This window comes from Gorilla gorilla, chromosome 10 (genome assembly GCF_029281585.2).
Source record: "Gorilla gorilla gorilla isolate KB3781 chromosome 10, NHGRI_mGorGor1-v2.1_pri, whole genome shotgun sequence".
NCBI classification, from domain to species: domain Eukaryota; kingdom Metazoa; phylum Chordata; class Mammalia; order Primates; family Hominidae; genus Gorilla; species Gorilla gorilla.
This window is the reverse complement of record NC_073234.2, coordinates 44,060,837-44,080,421: the sequence shown is the minus strand read 5'-3', so window position 1 is coordinate 44,080,421 and position 19,585 is coordinate 44,060,837. Positions and strand designations below refer to the sequence as shown.

General features: G+C 43.8%; 1 protein-coding gene across 37 annotated transcripts in view; it reads right to left on the bottom strand.

Moving 5' to 3' along the window:
* The window catches only part of R3HDM2 (R3H domain containing 2), a 176,998-nt gene that overhangs the window by 22,927 nt on the left and 134,486 nt on the right, over positions 1 to 19,585 (bottom strand). For 13 of the 37 annotated variants that reach the window (XM_055359296.2, XM_055359293.2, XM_031000776.3 and 10 more), the window contains 7 exons: positions 19,417 to 19,557; positions 18,405 to 18,513; positions 15,578 to 15,673; positions 12,043 to 12,074; positions 11,891 to 11,944; positions 6,868 to 7,100; positions 3,368 to 3,540 (listed from right to left, as the gene is read on the bottom strand). In XM_055359296.2, the coding sequence (XP_055215271.1) occupies positions 3,368 to 3,540; positions 6,868 to 7,100; positions 11,891 to 11,944; positions 12,043 to 12,074; positions 15,578 to 15,673; positions 18,405 to 18,513; positions 19,417 to 19,557 (838 nt within the window). The remainder of the gene's footprint in view (positions 1 to 3,367; positions 3,541 to 6,867; positions 7,101 to 11,890; positions 11,945 to 12,042; positions 12,075 to 15,577; positions 15,674 to 18,404; positions 18,514 to 19,416; positions 19,558 to 19,585) is intronic. The other 24 variants (XM_055359314.2, XM_055359313.2, XM_031000785.2 and 21 more) reach the window with 3 other exon arrangements.

The following is a 19,585-nucleotide window of genomic DNA, read 5'->3' as shown; positions in this document are numbered from 1 at the left end:
GTGTATACTGCTCGGGAGATGGGTGCACCACAATCTCACAAATCACCTCTAAAGAGCTCACTCATGTAACCAAGTACTGCCTGTACCCCAATAACTTATGGAAAAATAAATAATGAACAACAAAAAAAAAAGACTGCCCTGAGGGATGTGGCTGCCACCTACTGGCAAATTCTGGGCTTGTTCACTAGCTCTTGATGACAAAAGGAGGCCCCGAGAACTCCTTTTCAAGAAGTCTACTTCATTTTAAGTAAATTGGGCAAAAGGAAGATCCCGGCCCTTTAATCCTCAGCCTCACTCACCCCTGGTTTCACGAGCTTTACCGACACACAATTTGAAGGCCTGCTTGGACAGAGGAGCCCTGCCAGGAAGGGAAAGATCATAGTTTAGTCAGTACTGTTCCCAGACCTGGGGCAAGTCCCTTGTGTGACAGAGTTAAAGGTAACAACCCTTCCTCAAAGATTTTTTTTTTTTTTTAGACAGTCTTGCTGTGTTACCCAGGCTGGAGTGCAGTGGTGCAATCTCAGCTCACTGCAACCTCCACCTCCCAGGTTCAAGCAATTCTCATGCTTAGGAGGCTGAAGACTCCCAAGAAGCTGGGATTACAGATGTGCACCACCACACCCAGCTAATTTCTGTTATTTTTAGTAGAGACGTTGTTTCACCAGGTTGGCCAGGCTGGTCTCAAACTTCTGGCTTCAAGTAATCTGCCCTCCTCGGCCTCCCAAAGTGCTGGGATTACAGGCGTGAGCTACTGCACCCAGTCTCAAAGTTTTTCTTCTACAGGAAAAGCTTTAGAGTAAGCACAGTGGTGTTTGTGTGTGCACATGATCACTTCTTTAATCCTAGCACTGTTATGTACCATTAGAAACTGAACAATAATTATTCTCAGGCTCAGCAACTTTGGTCTAGGGAGCCCCCAGAGCTGAAGGCCAATCAGGGAAAAAGAAAGCAAAAGAAAGAAAGAAAATGGCAGTAGGAAGAGGAATAAAAAAATAAAGAGGAAGGGTGAAAAAGTGGAGAGGGAGAAAAAAGGAGATACATACAGTGAGATGGTGGGATAATTTTTAGCAGCTTCCATAAATGCTTCCAGGGCATCAAAACTTGGATAAATTCTTTCATTTGGAGTTAGTGATCACAATTAATCTCAAGAATGAATTTCTAAGAGAACAGGAATTGCAGCACCAAGTAGTGTTCCTTTACCCCCGAGCTATAGCACCTAACCTGGCACCACACTCCCCATAGGAGATAAGCCAATGCCAACGATCGACCAATTGACCCTCACAATCCAGTAGCAGGGACAGAACCTGAGTAGAAGATTGGGGTTTAGGGCCAGTCACTTGGACATTCTGTATAAATTTCAGTCCCAAATGGTTCTTTTATCTCTTTATTCCTCTCCCACTCTTGCCGTCTCGTCTGTTTCTAGGTATGAGATGATAGGTGGAAGATGCAGGCAGATGGGAGACTAAGAGGGAGAAAAGGGAGCAAGACTATTAAAATACACATTTTAGGGAAAAAAAAACCTAGAAAATATTAGGACCTTGGAAAAGCAAGTCATACACATAAAAAACACGGTAGCGGATGACAATAGGAGAAGCATAGTTTACCCACTTACAGGTTTGAATTAAGACACAGACAGAGAAAAGTACACATACAAGGACACCATGCTTCAGTAGGGAGCAAGGTAAACTGAAGTGAACGAGACTTACTGGGGTAGATGGTGGTAGAACAAGAAAGTTAGGACTATAGAAAGAACTGACTTAGACTAAGATAGAGGACTGCAATGACTTGCGTGCAAATTACATTTAGACACAAAGTAGGATTTCCTAGATCTTCACTGTTCTTTGTTTCAGCTTCATTTCACAATATTTGAGATAGGGCAATACTGGGCCATTCTGGGGTCTTTGCACTCTAGTTTCTAGTTCATGGGGTATTAGTGTTTGGGACTTGCTTCTTACACCTAGGGAAGAAATATATCTAAGGCCAAGCTGGACTAATAAGCAGGGGGATGAGGGAGCCTTGGAGGTAACATGAGAATGTAAACTGCAGCAGAAAAGACTGCAGACACATGCGCTTTCCAGCTACCAGAGAATACTTCAGGATAAAGTATGGGGCTCTCCTCAAAAAGAGCTCTATTCATGTGAGAAGAGAGTAAGTGAAGATCTCAGCACAGCTCTGCTTGGAGTATTAAGGTGACTTTTTTTTTTTTTTTGGAGACAGGGTCTTACTCTGTTGCCCAGGCTAGAGAGCAGTGGCGTGATCTCGGCTCACCGCAACCTCCGCCTCATGGGTTCAAGCGATTCTCCTGCCTCGGCCTCCCTAGTAGCTGGGATTACAGGCACCCGCCACCATACCTGGCTAATTTTTGTATTTTTAGTAGGGACCGGGTTTCACCATGTTGGGCAGGCTGGTCTTGAACTCCTGACCTCAGATGATTCACCCGCCTCAGCCTCCCAAAGTGCTGGGATTACAGGCTTGAGCCACCATGCCTGGCCTTAAGGTGACTTTTAAACATAGTCACCTTAATGACAATGGCCAGGCATGGTGGCTCATGCCTGTAATCTCAGCACTTTAGGAGGCCAAGGAGGGAGGATCACTTGAGCCCACAAATTTGAGACCAGCCTAGGCAACATAAGCAAGACCCTATCTCAAAATAATAATAATAACAATACATTTTTTAAAAATTAAAAGAAATAAATAAAACAGAATACTGAAGTTCTGGTTTAGAACAGGACCTGATTCTTAGGCTAATGACCTTCCTGGTCTCTACAGATGCAAAACTTCACTTAAACTCTAGTTGGTACCAACATTTACCAGTCCAGCAACAGAAGGAGAAGGATACAGCCCTTTTGAGTCATGGAAAACAAAGACACATTTGGAGTCTTTGTGTTTCGTGGCATATGTATGGCAGGGGTCTTGAGTGTTATTTCTTTTTTCCGCAAACCCCAACACATAAATAGGTGTTTATGGGTCCACATAGTTGGTAAGATGATGGTGGAAGTTATAATCTTTTCAAGTTCCATATATACATGTAATGGAAAAAAATGCCTTGTTAATTACACATGGACATAGAGGGAGATGGGGTATAGTAGAAATGTGGTATGAAATAAAAGATTCTACTGACAATGTTCAGGAAGCAGAGGAAGAAATATAAAGCAAAAAACCCCCAAGCTGACTCAGTAGTTATTTGGCAAAACCTTTGCCCAAGGTTCTTCTTTCCCTACAACTAACAAATGAGAAATGGGGGAGAGAGTGGCATGTCTCCAAAAACTGATCCTTCCTGCCACCCACAGCACAAGAGACATGACGGTACATCTAAAGTTTGCTTGAATCAGAGTGGAGAGGACTCTGACACTGAGTGGTGACTCACCTGTGAGATCATGTGATTATTCAAGGGTGGCTGTTGCTGAGGCGTGGGTGGGAGAGCAGGAAGTTGCTGCTGCTGCTGCTGCTGTTGCTGCTGGGCAGTACAAGGGAGAAGCCCCCGGACAGACTGGGATGAGGTGACCTGGTTGCACACTTCTGGGGCACCTAGTGCCATACCTAAGGCAAAGAAGAAACCCACAAAAAGTTGTAAGCATAAGCCACGAACACATTATCCCTGGAAGCTTAGTCAGAGGGCTCTACTTTTTCTTTGCCTTTCCTCTTTATTCCCTTTTGTCCCCTCCCCCACTGTCTTTTGAAGATTCACAGATGAGCACAGATGCATTTCAGCTGCCTTGCTGATGCTAGTCCTCCTCTTTGCAGGCTTCTGCTCCCTAGGGACAGGAACCACCTTGACTGTCAAGTTTGGTTATGAAATTGAACAAAATGTGAGGCTGCTGAAGCACCTCCCCTGAAGTGTCTGGAATCTGTCCATCACACTTAGATAGCTGAAAATATAAATGCTTACTTCCTGGGAAGGCACAGATTTTTGGTCTCTTAAGAGATCCGTCTTTTTGCTAGAAAGAGAGAGAGATCTGTCTTCTCTTTGCTTTCTTCTCAATTTGCAACATCTCTTATAAAAGTTGCTGAGGGCCGGGCGCAGTGGCTCATGCCTGTAATCCCAGCACTTTGCGAGGCTGAGGCGGGTGGATCACCTGAGGTCAGGAGTTTGAGACCAGCCTGGCCAACCAACATAGTGAAACTCCGTCTCTACTAAAAATATAAAAATTATCCGAGCTTGAGGGTGGGCGCCTGTAATCCCAGCTACCTGGGAGGCTGAGACAGGAGAATCTCTTGAACCCGGGAGGCAGAGGTTGCAGTGAGCTGAGATTGCGCCATGACACTCCAGCCTGGGCGACAAGAGCGAGACTCGGTCTCAAAAAAAAAAAAAAAAATGTTGCTGAGAAAACTTCAAGCATACACATGGGCACATGCATACACATAACCTTTATCCAACTCATTTCCCCATTTCTAGGCTCTCCAAGGCATGAACTCATTCAACACAACATACTTTTACTGAATATCTACTATGTGCCAGGCACTGTATAATGAACTAAAGACATAAAGATGAGTGAAACACAGTCCTTGCCCTTAACAGCACAGGAACCTTTTTCTTTTTTTGAGACAGGGTCTCACTCTATCGCCCAGGCTGGAATGCAGTGGCACGATCTTGGCTCACTGCAACCTCCACCTCCCAGGTTCAAGCGATTCTTCTGCCTCAGCCTCCCAAGTAGCTGGGATTACAGGCACCCACCACCACGCCCAGCTAATTTTGATGTTTTTGGTAAAGACGGGGTTTTGCCTTGTTGGCCAGGCTGGTTTCGAACTCCTGGCCTCAAGTCATCTGCCTGCCTCTGCCTCCCAGAGTGCTAGAATTACAGGTGTGAGCCACCATGCCCAGCCAACAGCACAGGAACTTCTGATGGGAGATAGACATCCACATGACAATTATAATCTGATAAGGAGAAGGAATACATCTGCGATATCGACAAAGTTGCATGAAAGCAAAGATGAGGAAGCAAAAACTCCTGGGAGGGTCAGGAAAGGATTTAAAGAGGGGTCAGCAGGAAAGCTGGGGTTGAAGAATGACAGATGCTTATAAGACCAAGAGGAAACAAAGCTAATGCCATATTCAAGAAATGGTTGGCTGGGTGTGGTGGCTCATGCCTGTAATCCCAGCACTTTGGGAGGCTTAGGTGGGTGGATCACCTGACATCAGGAGTTTGAGACCAGCCTGGCCAACATGGTGAAACCCCATCTCTACTAAAAATACAAAAAATTAGCCGGCCGTGGTGGCGGGTGCCTGTAATCACAGCTACTCGAAAGGCTGAGGCAGGAGAATCGCTTGAACCCAGGAGGCGGAGGTTGCAGTGAGCCAAGGTCGTGCCATTGCGTAACAAGAGCAAGACTCCATCTCAAAAAAAAAAAAAAGAAAGAAAGAAATGGTTGGAAAGAAGGAAAGATCTGGAAATTAGACAGCAATGGCAAACTGGAGTCAGGAAGTTATGCTATATTAAGTAGTTTGGATTTTACTATTCAGGTGATGATGCAGAAATGAACATTTTTAAGAGACTACTGATGAGTTTAGATCTGTTTTAGATTGGCAAACTGGCTCTAAAAAGGGCTAAGCAACCAGATGCAATGGCTCACGTCTGTAATCCCAGCTACTTGGGAGTCTGAGGTGGGAGGATCATTTGGGCCCAGGAGTTCAAGGCTGCAGTAAGCTGTGATGGTGCACCTGCAACCCAGCCTGGATGACAGCAAGACCCCGACTCTTGAAAAAGCAAAAAAAAAAAAATCATAAAAAGAGCTGAGAATGGAGTAGAGATATCAGTTTGGGCGCCAGTGTCATAATTACATAAAAGAAAATAAAAGCGTGGATAAAGGCTGAGGCAGTGGGATTAGAAAGGAGGTAACAGAGAAGGGCAGCAGAGACCTAGGGGCCAGAGGCAAAATCTTCAGCACTACTGATGTCTTCTGAGGATAACTACAGAACTTCTGGGATGAGATTCAAGCAACTCTTCAAAGGGAGGAGGACGATGAAATAGAAGTCTAAATGCCCTTCTGCTAAGAGAGCAGCAGAAATAGATAGAGAAGGTTTTGTAGCAGGAGAGCTGATGGGTGGTTACAGAGCTTTCATGTGGAACATAAGAGTGTCTGCTCCTTTCCAGTGACTGAGCTCCAGAGAAGCAGCCATAACAGCATCCCTCTAAATTCTAGCCTATTAGCTGGTATCAATTAATTACAAACAACTAAACTCTAAGGATTCCCTCTGCTCTACAAAGCCTCTACAATCTCAAGAGTCATAGAATGAAAGTGGCTATCATTTTCATCTTAGTATATAACTTGAGACCTGGGCTGATATGGATGTTCCACCTTACATGAAAATCAGAGAAAATAATCTAATCACAATCAATTCTTTTTTTTTTTTTCCAATCAGGCAGAACGTTTGAAAGAAAATGAGGAGGACTAAATCCAAGCAAGGACAATGGATCCAAAATTCAAATGTCCCTTCCCCTGGCTGTATTAGGTTTCCAGGAAACTATACTGGGACAAATATTTTACTGAAAGTAAATATGGGCTGGGCGTGGTGACTCACGCCTGTAATCCCAGCACTTTGGGAGGCTGAGGCAGGCGGATCACCTCAGGTCAGGAGTTTGAGACCAGCCTGACCAACATGGTGAGACCTCACCTCTACTAAAAATACAAAAATTAGTCAGGTGTGGTGGCGCAAGCCTGTAATCCCAGCTATACAAGCGGCTGAGGCAGGAGAATCACTTGAACCCGGGAGACGGAGGTTGCAGTGAGCTGAGATCACACCACTGCATTCCAGCCTGGGCAACAGAGGAGACTCTGTCTCAAAAAAAAAAGTAAGTATCAGTGATGTTTCACAGGAGACAAGCAAGAAGGGATGGGTATGACATGGAAGAAAAGACGCTGTAATACCTGGCCTGGAGATCCTTCCCGCACTGCCGCCTTTACTGCTGCCGATGCTGTCACCTCGGGTAAGGATAGAGATGCCACTGAAGCTGCTAGCTTTGGTGACAGGGGGTCGCATGCTCCGGACAGAGCCATCAGAGTCTGTGCTGCTCCAAGGGCGTGGCTCCAGGGATTTGAGTTCGCTGTCTGTGCTGCTCTGGCGGCTGCTTGAGGTGCGGCTCAGCCCTTCACGGTTCCCCCTGCAGAGACCATAGTGGTCAGAGCACCTCCCACCCACCACTTTAGCAGAAGGGCTAGGAGATAATTCATTTCTATTCTCTCAATAACAAAGAATGGGTAAGAATTAAAGGGAGGATGGACACTGACTTATTGTTAGTTGGCTGGCCAACTAAGAGTTGATGGGAGCAGACAGAACAAGATCCAGTACAGTAACAAAGAACACAGAGGCAAATCTGGAAGACAGTGCACTGGCAACTAATTTAATACATCAGACCAGAGGTGGATGGGAAACCATATACATGATGCTGAGATTGGCTGTGGTCTCTTCCCCACCCTCTGAGGGTAATCCCACACATGCAAGAAATAATGGGGAACAGAGGGGTACCAGTTCCTTCTGAAAGTTCTTAAAATAAAAGGACTCCTAGAAGTTGCTATTGCTAAAAGGCAGGAGCCAATGACATGGATAAAACCCACAATGGGTCTTCCACATAACACATGTCTAAGCCAGCAGAGGTGCTGCTTATGGCCACCCTTCCAGGAGTTGCAAGAAGAGTATAGTGAACTAAAGGGGCACTATGGAAAACTCAGTTTGATAGTCTAGGATTGATCCAACCTGTTTTGTGGAAATTCCATGTTACTGTCTGCGAACAATTGGTTTCAGGATCTCTAAGGGCTAAAGTCTTCAGCAAATATGCTCTTGGGACTCAGGATGGCGAAGAGCAGGGGGGTTGGCTGTGCCTAGTTGCCTTCATATTCATAATCCTATCTCCCTAAGCAAAACTATTAAGGAAAGCGGTTCTCCCTCTCTTATTTGGCTCTGTAAACAGCAGGGTTATCGTGATGTTATAATCACTGTCTATGATTATTAACAGCTGTATGCCTCAAGATAGCCAGGTTGGCCTGAAAACCCTGTCTTGTTGAGCTCTCACTGCTTCTTAATCATTAAGCAACCAAGAACCAGCAATTTTTCTTTCATACCCCACATCCCCAACAACTAATGACCTAAGGAAACCAAATGACAACAATTACAAAGATTTTGGTAGGTATACCGAGGAATAATTAAGCAAAAAATCATTGTAGTTTGGGCTCCCTTCTTTTAACCACCATCCCATCAAAAGCAAATAGGAAACCCCATTCCAATCCCACTGGCTCCAAAGGCACTAGGCTCAGAGTTATTTTAATAGAGAAAGGCATTTTTCTTAAGGGCATTAATATTAAAGAAAACACCTTTCTTTATTAGAATACCTACTCCAAAGGCACTGTAGGAAAAATGGGCAAAATACATGCTAGGGTCCTTCTTTTAGGTTTTAGTCAAGCCAATCACGATGAGCTAAGAATACACTGGCACAACTGGTTAGGAACATGCTAATTCTTCTCTGCAACCCCAAGACTGAGTGTGTGTGTGTGTGTGTGTGTCTGTGTGTGTAAGCACTTAAATGCTTCTATGTAGTTAGTGAATTAAAAAATATTCCTGTTTCTCCAAAGCTTTACCCCTTTCCTTTGGAATGCCAAAAGTAGAATGGGAAACAAGAAAGAAGTATAAGTTAGGTACTCTCCAGGAACAGAACCAGACCTGAAGTGAGAGACAACAGCTACATCTCAATGGACAAAGGCAAGTACACTAAGAGGACTCAATAAAAATGAGTGTGTTTGTGGGGTAAGGGGATACAGCAGTGGCAATAGATGAGGCTGCTCATTAGACATTAGAGCTTGAATTTTGCAAGACAAGTCCTAAAGGCCTTTTCCACTGAAAAGGAAATCCTGCCATTTATTTTCTCTTGCTACTAGAGGTAGACAGTGAACAAGGCAACTTTAAACCAAATACCTTGAAAAGCTAGGGCCAAAATGGCAGCACTTCTATACTAATCCAGTTTCCCCAAGACAGTGATGACCAAACACTCAAAATGTAGACTGCCTGATGATCTGACTAACCTGGGTTAGTACACTACTCCCCTAAGACTTGGAGAATCTAAGTTGAGTCTTGGCAGGAAAAAGATCAATTTTCCCTCTCTACAAATAAAAATAATTAGGGAATGCTACCCAGATTCCATTTTGAGCACTGGATAGGGTTGTGTGTATGTTGGAGAGATGGAGGTAAAGGACAAAGAGCAGTCACACCTCATACTCATGTAAAATCAGAGCTGATTAGTTTTTGCAAGCAGATTTAGTGCTGGTGAAAAGTCCAGCTTGTTGGGTCTGGGGAATGGGTAGAGATGCCTGTGGAAGAGGTGGCAATAAACATCAGTAAGGCCTCACTGTGGCTTATTTGTCAATGGAGCAGACTCTTCCAAAGAACTGGGGAGCTGCCATAGTTATTGTCAATGTGGATGATGGAGTTTGGTTTACAGGTATTTGTTTCACAAACATAAACTGGGCCAGAAAGGTGTAAGGCAATTAGAGAAGATCAGCTTCTAATCATTAGCGTTTTGGACTAGTATCCAAGTAGAGGAAGAAGTTATTCCCTTAAGTGCCCACAATGCTGCATTTTAGATGACCTAGATCTTCAATCAAAGCTCAGTTGGAAAACCAGTAGCTTAAAAGGTCTGGTGAGGGCCAGGCGCGGTGGCTCACACCTGTAATACGAGGACTTTGGGAGGCTGAGGTGGGTGGATCACCTGAGGTCAGGAGTTTGAGACCAGCCTCAACATGGAGAAACCCCGTCTCTACTAAAAACACAAAATTAGCCGGGTGTGGTGGTGCATGCCTGTAATCCCAGCTACTCGGGAGGCTGAGGCAAGAGAATTGCTTGAACCTGGGAGGCGGAGGTTGCGGTGAGCCGAGATCATGCCATTGCACTCCAGCCTGGGCAACAAGAGCGAAACTCCATCTCGGGAAAAAAAAAAAAAAAGGTCTGGAGAGGAAAGGGCTGCACCTACTCAGTAGATCCTTCAAGCTGTTATCTGCACAGTTTGATGTAGTCTGATGGTCCACAGCCCTAATAAGAGCATCATTCTAACCAGTGAATCTGGATTAGGGCTCCAAATGTAACACTACTAAGAGAGGAAGGGGTGACATCTGTAGAGAGCTGGTGTGGTGTAGTGAAGAGGACACTAAACTAAGAATCAGCTCCATTTTTGCTTCTATTAGCCATGTAAACTTGGGCTAGCCACTTAAATCTCTCTGCTTTTGTTTTCTTACATGTAATGCAGCTGACCAAATTAGGATGTTGAGAGAACTGAATCAGATAAAGTATACTCTGGTGACTGTAAAGCACTGTGCATTAATTCACACATAGGAGTTGGTTTAAAACTCCCATTTCTTACAGTTATCCTGGGATGATCTATGACCCCGAAGTGTAGACTGTGGAACAGGTATCCTGATTTTTTGTTTTTTGTTTTTAATGCAGGGGACTCTATCTATCTCTACTACCACCAACAATGCAAGGTCCTCTCTGCCTGGGGTTTTCAGATGAACCGCAGGGCAGGACAGCCTAAGAAAAAAAGACTTGAGAGAGATGGAAAATCCTCTACCCCAAGAATGGGAAATCTCACTACCCCAATTTCCACAAGGTTTGGCTAGCTTTAGAAAGGACAACAGGGAAAGGACAACTACAGTACTAGGAGTGAGATCTCAAATCCAAGTTAGTCAGACAGTCCTTATCAAGTGTAGTAGTAGTCAATAAGAGAGAAACTCTTTGGAAAGGGGGTTAGAGCTGAATTCTAGTGTTAAATACTCAGGTTCTCAGTATTTTCTAGTTTTTCTATTGGTAAATTGGGAAGAATATACTTAAAATGAGTTGGTAACAGAATAGACACTATTCTCTTACCACTGCCTTGTATTATCCTCTGGGGTAGGATTGAGAGACTGAAATGAAAGGGAGGGTCTTATACCTGCTTTGTGGGGAAATGGAGAACACTGGGAACTGGGGAAGTTAATACAACAGGTTGCACCAGCATTCAGAGTAAGTAATGAACAATCATATGAAGGACACACTTTAAGTCCATTCTAAGGCAGAGAGGTCCCTTAGGTCTTTTTTTTTTTTTTTTTTTGAGACAGAGTCTTGCTCTGTTGCTCAGGCTGGATGGAGTGCAGTGGCGTGATCTCGGCTCACTGCAACCTCCGCCTCCTGGGTTCAAGCAATTCTCTGCCTCAGCCTCCCGAGAGGCACCCACAACCACGCCTGGCTAATTTTTGTATTTTTAGTAGAGACAAGGTTTCACCATCTTGGCCAGGCTGGTCTTGAACTCCTGACCTCGTGATCCACCCACCTCGGCCTCCCAATGTGCTGGGATTACAGGCGTGAGTCACTGCGCCTGGCCAGGTCCTTTCTGAGGTCATCTTACACATTACATTGCCTCAAGAGAAAACTACATACATAAAGGTGTCCGTATATGTCTCTCTCTCTCTCTCTATATATATATATGTATTATTTTTTCTTAAAGATATCTTTAAGAAAAAATATTCCTATGCTGGGTCAGGAATAATGTCTACACATCTTTTCCATAGATTCAGAAAAGGTTACCCAGAAGACACCCATTCTTTTACCTTACCATAAATATGTTTGAATCTTTCAAAAATGCCCAATTCCAGCAAATTTCTGGGAGGAAGCTGTACCTATCCCAGACACACCTATTTGGTCCCCTTCACCACCTGTTTAGGACTCGAAATGAAATCAGCAACAATAAAAATAAAGTCATTGACCAGGAGCCATTTTTTTAAATGGGGAAAAATATCCAATGTTGCAAAAACCACAAATTTAATTATTCCACAAGCAGCCATGCATGGAGCAAACCCACTCTGCTGAAAAGATTACAGCAAAACAAAATAAAATTAAAAATAAAAAGGAGAGATATAGATCACACAGAGGTACCTAAAAATCTGCCTTCTCTTGTGAGAGCTAGAAGAAAAGGCTTCTTTGGAGAGTCTGTTGGTTAACATCAAAGAAAAGCATCATTACAGGATTATATTAACCTCACTGGCAAAGCTCAATGAGAAGCAGGGAACATGCTAAGTGGTACTAACCTGATGTCATTTAGATATCCGTTCTGGCCAGTCTAGGTGAGGGGGAGAAAACGGAAAATAACTTATAAGAAAACAGCATGGCATGACCGAAAAGGATGTCCATGATGCTATGAATACCCAAGGTCCTCAAACCAAAGCTCACCCCACCAACAGGGAGAGAGGGGCCAGGGACAGGATGACCCACACCCGCATACCCAATCTGACTTCTCACCTTTAATGAGAAAGAACATCTGGTGGTTTTAGCCTTTGGATAGGTGTTTTAAAAAAAGAGGCTGACAAAGGCAGGAGTGTGAAAAGGAGGAAGAGGAAAGTATTAACCTAATTATTATTTCCTTTTTAGCTCTGAATTTATTGGTAACCTGGGAATAATAACTGATGTCCTTGGTCCTAAAGAGTGTGTTCAAAGGAAGGGAAAAGGGAGACAAGAGAAAGAAACTTTGTTTTTGGAAATCATCCTCAATGGCTTTTCCATTTCTGTCTCCTACATTGGCCAAAATGAAAGACATTCTGACCTGAGACCCAAGGAGGGTGGGATATTGGGGAAGCAGTTACTTTTCAGGGCCTAGAAAAAATGAGAAAATTAAAAGCCTGAAACATTCCCTTTGGGGATCATTTCCTGACAAAGCCACTGAGCTGAGTGAAGTGAGCATTGTGGTGGATTCCCAAGCTTTAGGAAAAGGTACCAAGAGTGTCCAGCTGCTGAGCAGAGTGAGCTCCATGCAGAGCAGAGCCTATGCTGGGCAGCTTTTCCAATATACAGCTCAGGCTCCAGAGAAGGCTGCAGCAGCAGCATTTCCATCCAAACACCCTTCTTGCCACTTCCTTTCTTTTTGGCCTGCTCCTGCTCCCACACCCAACCCCACAACTCCACCCCTAATCAGCTCCCTTTAGCCAGGCTCCTCTCCACATGGAATCTTTGGAGTATGATGGGCTTTGGCCATAGTTCCTTGTCTAGACTTTCTGAGATTCCTGATGCCTCTACCACAACAAGAGTTAGAAGTGCTGAAATCAAAGTGATAAATCTGCAAGGATCTAACAAAGAATACATACATTAGTAGAGGCTTGAAGACTAGAAATCAGGAGAAAAAAAGAGAAGAGCTAACTTTGCCTTTGTTACGGTTGTAGGTAGATACAGTCCACTGTCGTACATAATTAGCTCCAATACCCTATCATAAATTGTCTGTGCTTTCAGAACATCTGTAGCTTTGCTAATGGCTATCATAGTGGGGCAGTCATTTTCCAGGTGTAAGTGAAGCAGAGGAACACATCACAGATAGTCAGCTAGGTTACGATGTCACTGGTACTTCTTAATCTAAAGAGCCCAGAGCAGAGCAAGCTATTGGGAGGTGGTTTACATTAGGGGGTTAAGAGCATAGACTCTGGAGCCAGGCTGAATTCAAATACTTAGCTCTTTTGCTAACTAGCAGCGTGAACTTAGGTGGTTGTTTAATCTTTATGTGCCTTAGTTCCTCTTTTATAAAATGGGGAAAATAATATAAACTACTTCATAGGCCTAGTATGAGGACTGAGTTCATCTATATCAAGTACTAAGAACAATGCCTAAAAGATAGTAAGTGCTATGTAAGTGCTTGCTACTTTTTTTTTTTTTTTTTTTTTGAGATGGAGTTTTCCTCTTGTTGCCCAGGCTGGAGTGCAATGGCACGATCTTGGCTCACCGCAACCTCTGCCTCCTGGGTTCAAGTGATTTCCTGCCTCAGCCCCCTGAGTAGCTGGGATTACAGGCATGTGCCACCATGCCTGGCTAATTTTGTATTTTTAGTAGAGACGGGGTTTCTCCATGATGGTCAGGTTGGTCTCGAACTCCCGAGCTCAGGTGATCCACCTTCCTCGGCCTCCCAGAGTGCTGGGATTACAGTCGTGACCCACAGTGCCCAACCAGTGCTTGCTGCTATTATCCACCAACCTGTTCCGTACACAACTTAGGGGGTTATCACTGGCCACAGCCATGTACAAATGACATCTCTCCTCTCATTCCACCCAATTGGTTTGTAGGTAAAGGTAGAGAACCCTCTTTGGGCTATGGTTGAATAATTTGGAAGATGGACTTTTCTGACTCAGAATGGAAGTCTACATAATAGGAGGTAAGAAGATTCCTTCTTGGACTTTGGGCCAGAAGGTTTGCTGTATATCAGTTCCCAGTGAGGATCTCTGAGACAATGGCGCAAGTACATAGAGTTGTTCAGTTTTTTAGTTGGAGACAGTATTTTTCTAAACTAATGATGATGATGAAAAAATACATATATATATATTTTCCCCCCTTGGTGAGAAAGAGGAGAATGGGGGAATGGGAAGAGAGTAGTGTTCATCTAAGTATATTGATTAAAACTGACCATCTTTTGCCAGGCACAGTGGGTCATGCCTATGATCCCAGCACTTTAGGAGGCTGTGGCGGAAAGATCACTTGAGCACAGGAGTTTGAGACCAGTCTGGGCAACATAGTGAGACCCCATCTCTACAAAAAATAAAAAAGTTAGCCAGGCGTGGTAATGCGTGCCTGTAATCCCAGCTACTCGGGAGGCTGAGGCAAGAGGATCGTTTGAGCCCAGGAAGTTGAAGCTGCAGTGAGCTGTGACTGTGCCATTGCACTGCAGCCTGGGTGACAAAGCGAAACCCTATCTAAAAAAAAAAAACAAAGAAAACACTGACCATCTTTTGACAATGAAGGGAGACTGGCTTTCCCTCTTTTGTTACTCATGTGATTGTGAGATGGTGCTCATATCTGGATACTACATTTTCTGGAGATTTGTTTCCCTCTTATACACCCACAACCTTTCCTGAATTTCTGCTATTCTTCTCTTCAATCTGGTAGGCAAAGGCAACCAGATACAGGGGTACCAAGTATATTTGATATAGTCCACACATTTAAGAGTAACATTGCCTAAACTGATTCATGTTGGCTTTTAGCCCTAGGAGCTAGTCCTGTTGTAGGAAGCAAGGTAAGAAATATAGGAAGAAAGAGACTTCCTTTTCAGGTAGAGGCTGGAGAGAATAGTGGTACTCTCTGTGCATGTAGAATGTGGAGCTCATACAGGATGGATGCCAGACCTGTGCTCTAACAATCACCAACATATCCTAAAAATGAGGCTGGTCAAACAAGATGAATGTACAGCCTGTGTGAACACTATGTCTTCCACTTAGAAGCAAAGATGCCTAAAATGGATAGAGGGAGTGAAAGAGGGTAAGCAGAAGGAGGGTTTTAGAGGCAAGATTCAGACCCTGCCAAAACCATTTCTATTTTCAGTCTAGGCAAATTTACCAAATTCAGCCACTCCAAGTTATAGTTCTCTTTGAATACCATATGGCAGAATGTATTGAAAACAATATAAGTGAAAATCTGCAGCTTCCCAATAAGCCACATTTAGTTTTAGAGATCAACTCTAGGGTTGGCTGATGTTGGTTAAAATAAAACAAACAAACAAACCCAAAAACATTTGTGGAGGGTTCATTCCATTCACAGTTCCAACGATTAAGAGCTAAAAGCTATGGGCTGACAACTCTCAGATGCTACACTTACCTCTCGGGCAAATATTCTCTCTCGGACCCTTTGATATTCCTCCTCTCTCTCTTCTATTGACTTGCTCCTCCTTCCATCCTGCAATGGAACTCTGATCTAGATCGATGAGCAGAATTAAGCTAGTTAAGTTCTCCTCGTACTGCAAGCTCACTGCACACCAGCAAGGAAGAGAAACCGGGAAAGTTTATAGTTGCCATCAAAAAAATGGAAAAAAAAAAGAATAAAATTTCCAGTCCTGGAGAAGTTTCACTGGGTACATCTGACCATGCAGTTTGGGAGATCAGGTTTTCTGGATGGCTGGGGACTCTCCAAATCCCCACCCCTCCCACCCCCGCAGTATCAAGAATAACAACTATTTATAAGGACTGGGTTGCTTCCCTCTAGTAATCGGGTAGCCTCCAGTCAGTAAGGATCGAGAAAATAGCCCTGGGAAAAGGAACAACACTACTTCAGAGGGAAAGCAAAGGACAGAGGGAAGCTGGAACGGGAGAAGAAACAGGTGTTTAGCAGAGCTGAACGTAGAGGAGGAGGTTTATAGAACTAGCACCTGGCATTATTCCATATTTAGTCACTAATGCCACGGCCTGAAGACCCAAATCACACACAGCTCAGCAAAGAGGGCCTTGGAAATGAAATCCCAAGGGCGAAGCTAAACTCAAAGACTAAGCATTTTTTTTCCTGAACTTAACTATATTAACTGGAGGTGGGGAAGGGGAGAGACAAATTACAGAAATAAAGAAGAAAGAGAACAGAGCAATACAAAGAGAAAGAAAAGGAGAACAGATAGAAAGAGGGGCAGAGAAAGGAAGAGAAGTAAGGTACAGTGGAGGAAGGGGAGAGACAGAGAGATAGACAAGGAAAAGAAGAAAATAGAGGATAGAGAAGAACCTTACATTCTCTAGAAAATGTAGTGAGGTAACCAGAAGGGATGGCTGGGGAGATCACCACCTCTGAGTAGCCTACCATCTAAATCCTCATCATGATCTTTCCTCTCCTGGCCTGTAATTGGTGAACACTGTCCAGGGTAGGGTGGAATAAGAGCGTCCTTATCCATCCTGCTCTTGAAGGCAAGGAGTTCTAAGGGAGAAAACTCATCAAATGAATATCACCAGATTATAAAAGATTCTGACTTCCAACCCAGAGGCTTTGAAAGCTTCACATGAAGCAACTAAGGAGATTGCTGCTCTAGGCTGGTCTTCCTGATCTTTACCAATCTCCAAAGGTAACCATAACTTCAAGAATATCAACCTTGCCTAGATTTAGTTCTCATTAGCTTCAAGAACCTAAATCCTACCAAATGTCCTCTTATAAACTCCATTCCAAGAAGACACAGGGCCTCAAGGAGCTATATTGTCCTCAGCCCCTAGGTAAATCAATGGCAAAGTAGAAAGAACATAATGGGCTTTGAGGTCAGGCAGAATCTCAGCTCTGCCACCTCCCAGTAATATAACTTTAGACAAGTAACTTAACATTTCTTAGCCTCAGTTTTCTTATATGTAAAGTGGGGATAATAACCCCCATCCTCATTGGGTTGTGAAGAGGATTAAAGGAAATAATGCATACAAATGTGTTTAGAACACAGCCTAGTTCAGGGAAAACACTCAATAAGATAGCAATTATTATGCTTATTATTAACGTCACAGACAGAAAGTACACAGAAACAAACCTATTGGATCAAGCCTGAAGCTGAGAGATGAAAAGTTCACAATAGGGACAGACTCCACTTTGCCCCAATGTGCCTCTAGGCCTGAATAATTCCTGATCCACAGAAAAAGGGTTTGGGAAAATGGAGAAGGGCATCAGGATGGAAAGGCTCTTTCTCGTTTTTTAGAATTTTGTCTTTTTGTATATTTCTTTGTTTTCAATCAGTCCCAGCGTGTTTGTCCACAATAGATAATGGCACTTTTCTCAAAAGGACTCCCTCAAATACTCAAGCAGCAAGCAGGAAAGGTCCTGGTCTCAAGACCATACAATATCCCAAGAAAACTAATTTTGACACTAGAGGTAAGATATTATTATAATTATTAATTAGCAAGATTCCCGTAGGCTCTACTCAACCACGCTCTTCAAATCGAATCCCTTTTGGAGGCCAAGCAGAGGCAGGCTGGATCTAAATCTTCTTCTGAGCTAACCCGCAAATAATCACTTACTATCTAAAGGGTAGGCTTCAGGTCAAAGCAATAGCCAGGCCCATTTAAAGGGATGGGATAGGCTGTTCCCTTCTTATTCCCACAGCAGTGGATCACAAAGGGGATCTATCTGAGGTTCCCAGCATCAAATGTCAAATTAACTCACTCACCTTGGTGGAAGGAGTTGGAAAAAGATTAAGGAGTTTGCAGAAAGGGATCAGAAACACCTTTATAATTGGGTAAATTAGATCACAACTTTGCCAGTTCAAGGCTAGCCCTAAGCTAGGATAAGAGTTGAAGTGGGACAAAGTAGCTTTTTGTGGTTCCCAAAGAAATCCCTAACTATTACAGAAAAAAGGAATGAAACCAACAGTTGGATCAAGGCTGAGGCAGGGATCAACCTTGCTTTATTGCAAATGATGTGGTGTTAGAAGTCAGTGGCAGACCCAAGGAGTTCCAGGCCAAATGAGATCACCTAGCAAACCTCAGCACCATGTCTCTCTAGGGCTAAGAGGGTGGCATCCAGTTCAACAAATAAACAGTTCTCAACATTAGGCCAAAGCCAACTCCGTATAGCTCAATACATTTCTCCGTACTAAGATATTTTGAGTTTTCTCCATCCCACAAAAATTCTTCTCCCTTCCCAGTTTCTCTTACTGCAACCTCTCTATATAGGCCCACCCCTTTCCATTCTTCACCTGGTTATCATCTCGGTCCATACTGGCATCATCTCTCTTGAGAATGAACCTCTGTTGAAATTCTGTATTCTTCTCATCCTTTATATGTTCTGAGAACCTCTGTTCAGGGCTGAGATTTGGAGAGAAATGTGAAAGGAAAGGAGGACAAAGACCGTTTTGTTAGGAAGCAGACCTATTAGGTACAGCTCTCCTAAATTACACAACTCACACTCAGGGAATTTCTGGAGTAAGGAATCCAAAAAGTCACATGCAGGTTTTAATGAAATCTTCAGGGTCTGTTCTTTCTACATCTATAACTTCTCTTCCTCCATAGTTATATCTGTCCTACCAGTGAAGTGAAGAGAGGCTAGGGCCAGACTTCATGAAACATCAGTCTCTCTAGAATCTATCTCCAAGGCTCAGAAAGAGTAGGAATTAATTATATAACCAACCCCAACCCCAATTCCCTTCCCTGCAAAATACTTAAAAAAATTTTTTTTGTTTGTTTTTTGAGATGGAGTCTCACTATATTGCCCAAGCTGGAGTGCATGGCGTGATCTTGGCTCACCCCAACCTCTGCCACCGGGGTTCAAGTGATTCTCCTGCCTCAGCCTCCCGAGTAGCTGGGATTACAGGCGCCTGCCACCGCGCCCGGCTAATTTTTGTATTTTTAGTAGAGACGGGGTTTCACCATCTTGGCCAGGCGGGTCTTGAACTCCTGACCTTATGATCCACCCGCCTCGGCCTCCCGAAGTGCTGGGATTACAGGCGTCAGCCACTGCGCCCAGCCATTTTTAAACTTTTTTTTTTTTTTTAAAGTAATAGAGATGGGATCTTGCTGTGTTGACCAGGCTGGTCTCGAACTCCTGGCTTCAAGCAGTCTTCCCATCTTGGCCTCCCAAAGTGCTGGGATTACAGGTGTGAGCCACCACGCCTGGCCATCTGCAAGAGACATCCTGATCCTACACCTTCCTCTTCTAACCTAGCAGGTTATCCCAGGGAAGTCTTCCCAAACCATGGTTTCCTCCCTTACATTCTTGTGTTACTGGTTTTGTTGATGATGACAGCTTTCCCAGTTTGATCAACATTGTGGTCCATCCCAAAATAGGCAGCTACCCGGTGTAATAGCATCCGGTGATATGAGGTCATCTGAGGGAACTTCTTGAACTGATTACTGAAGGGAAACCCGGGGGAAAAAAGTG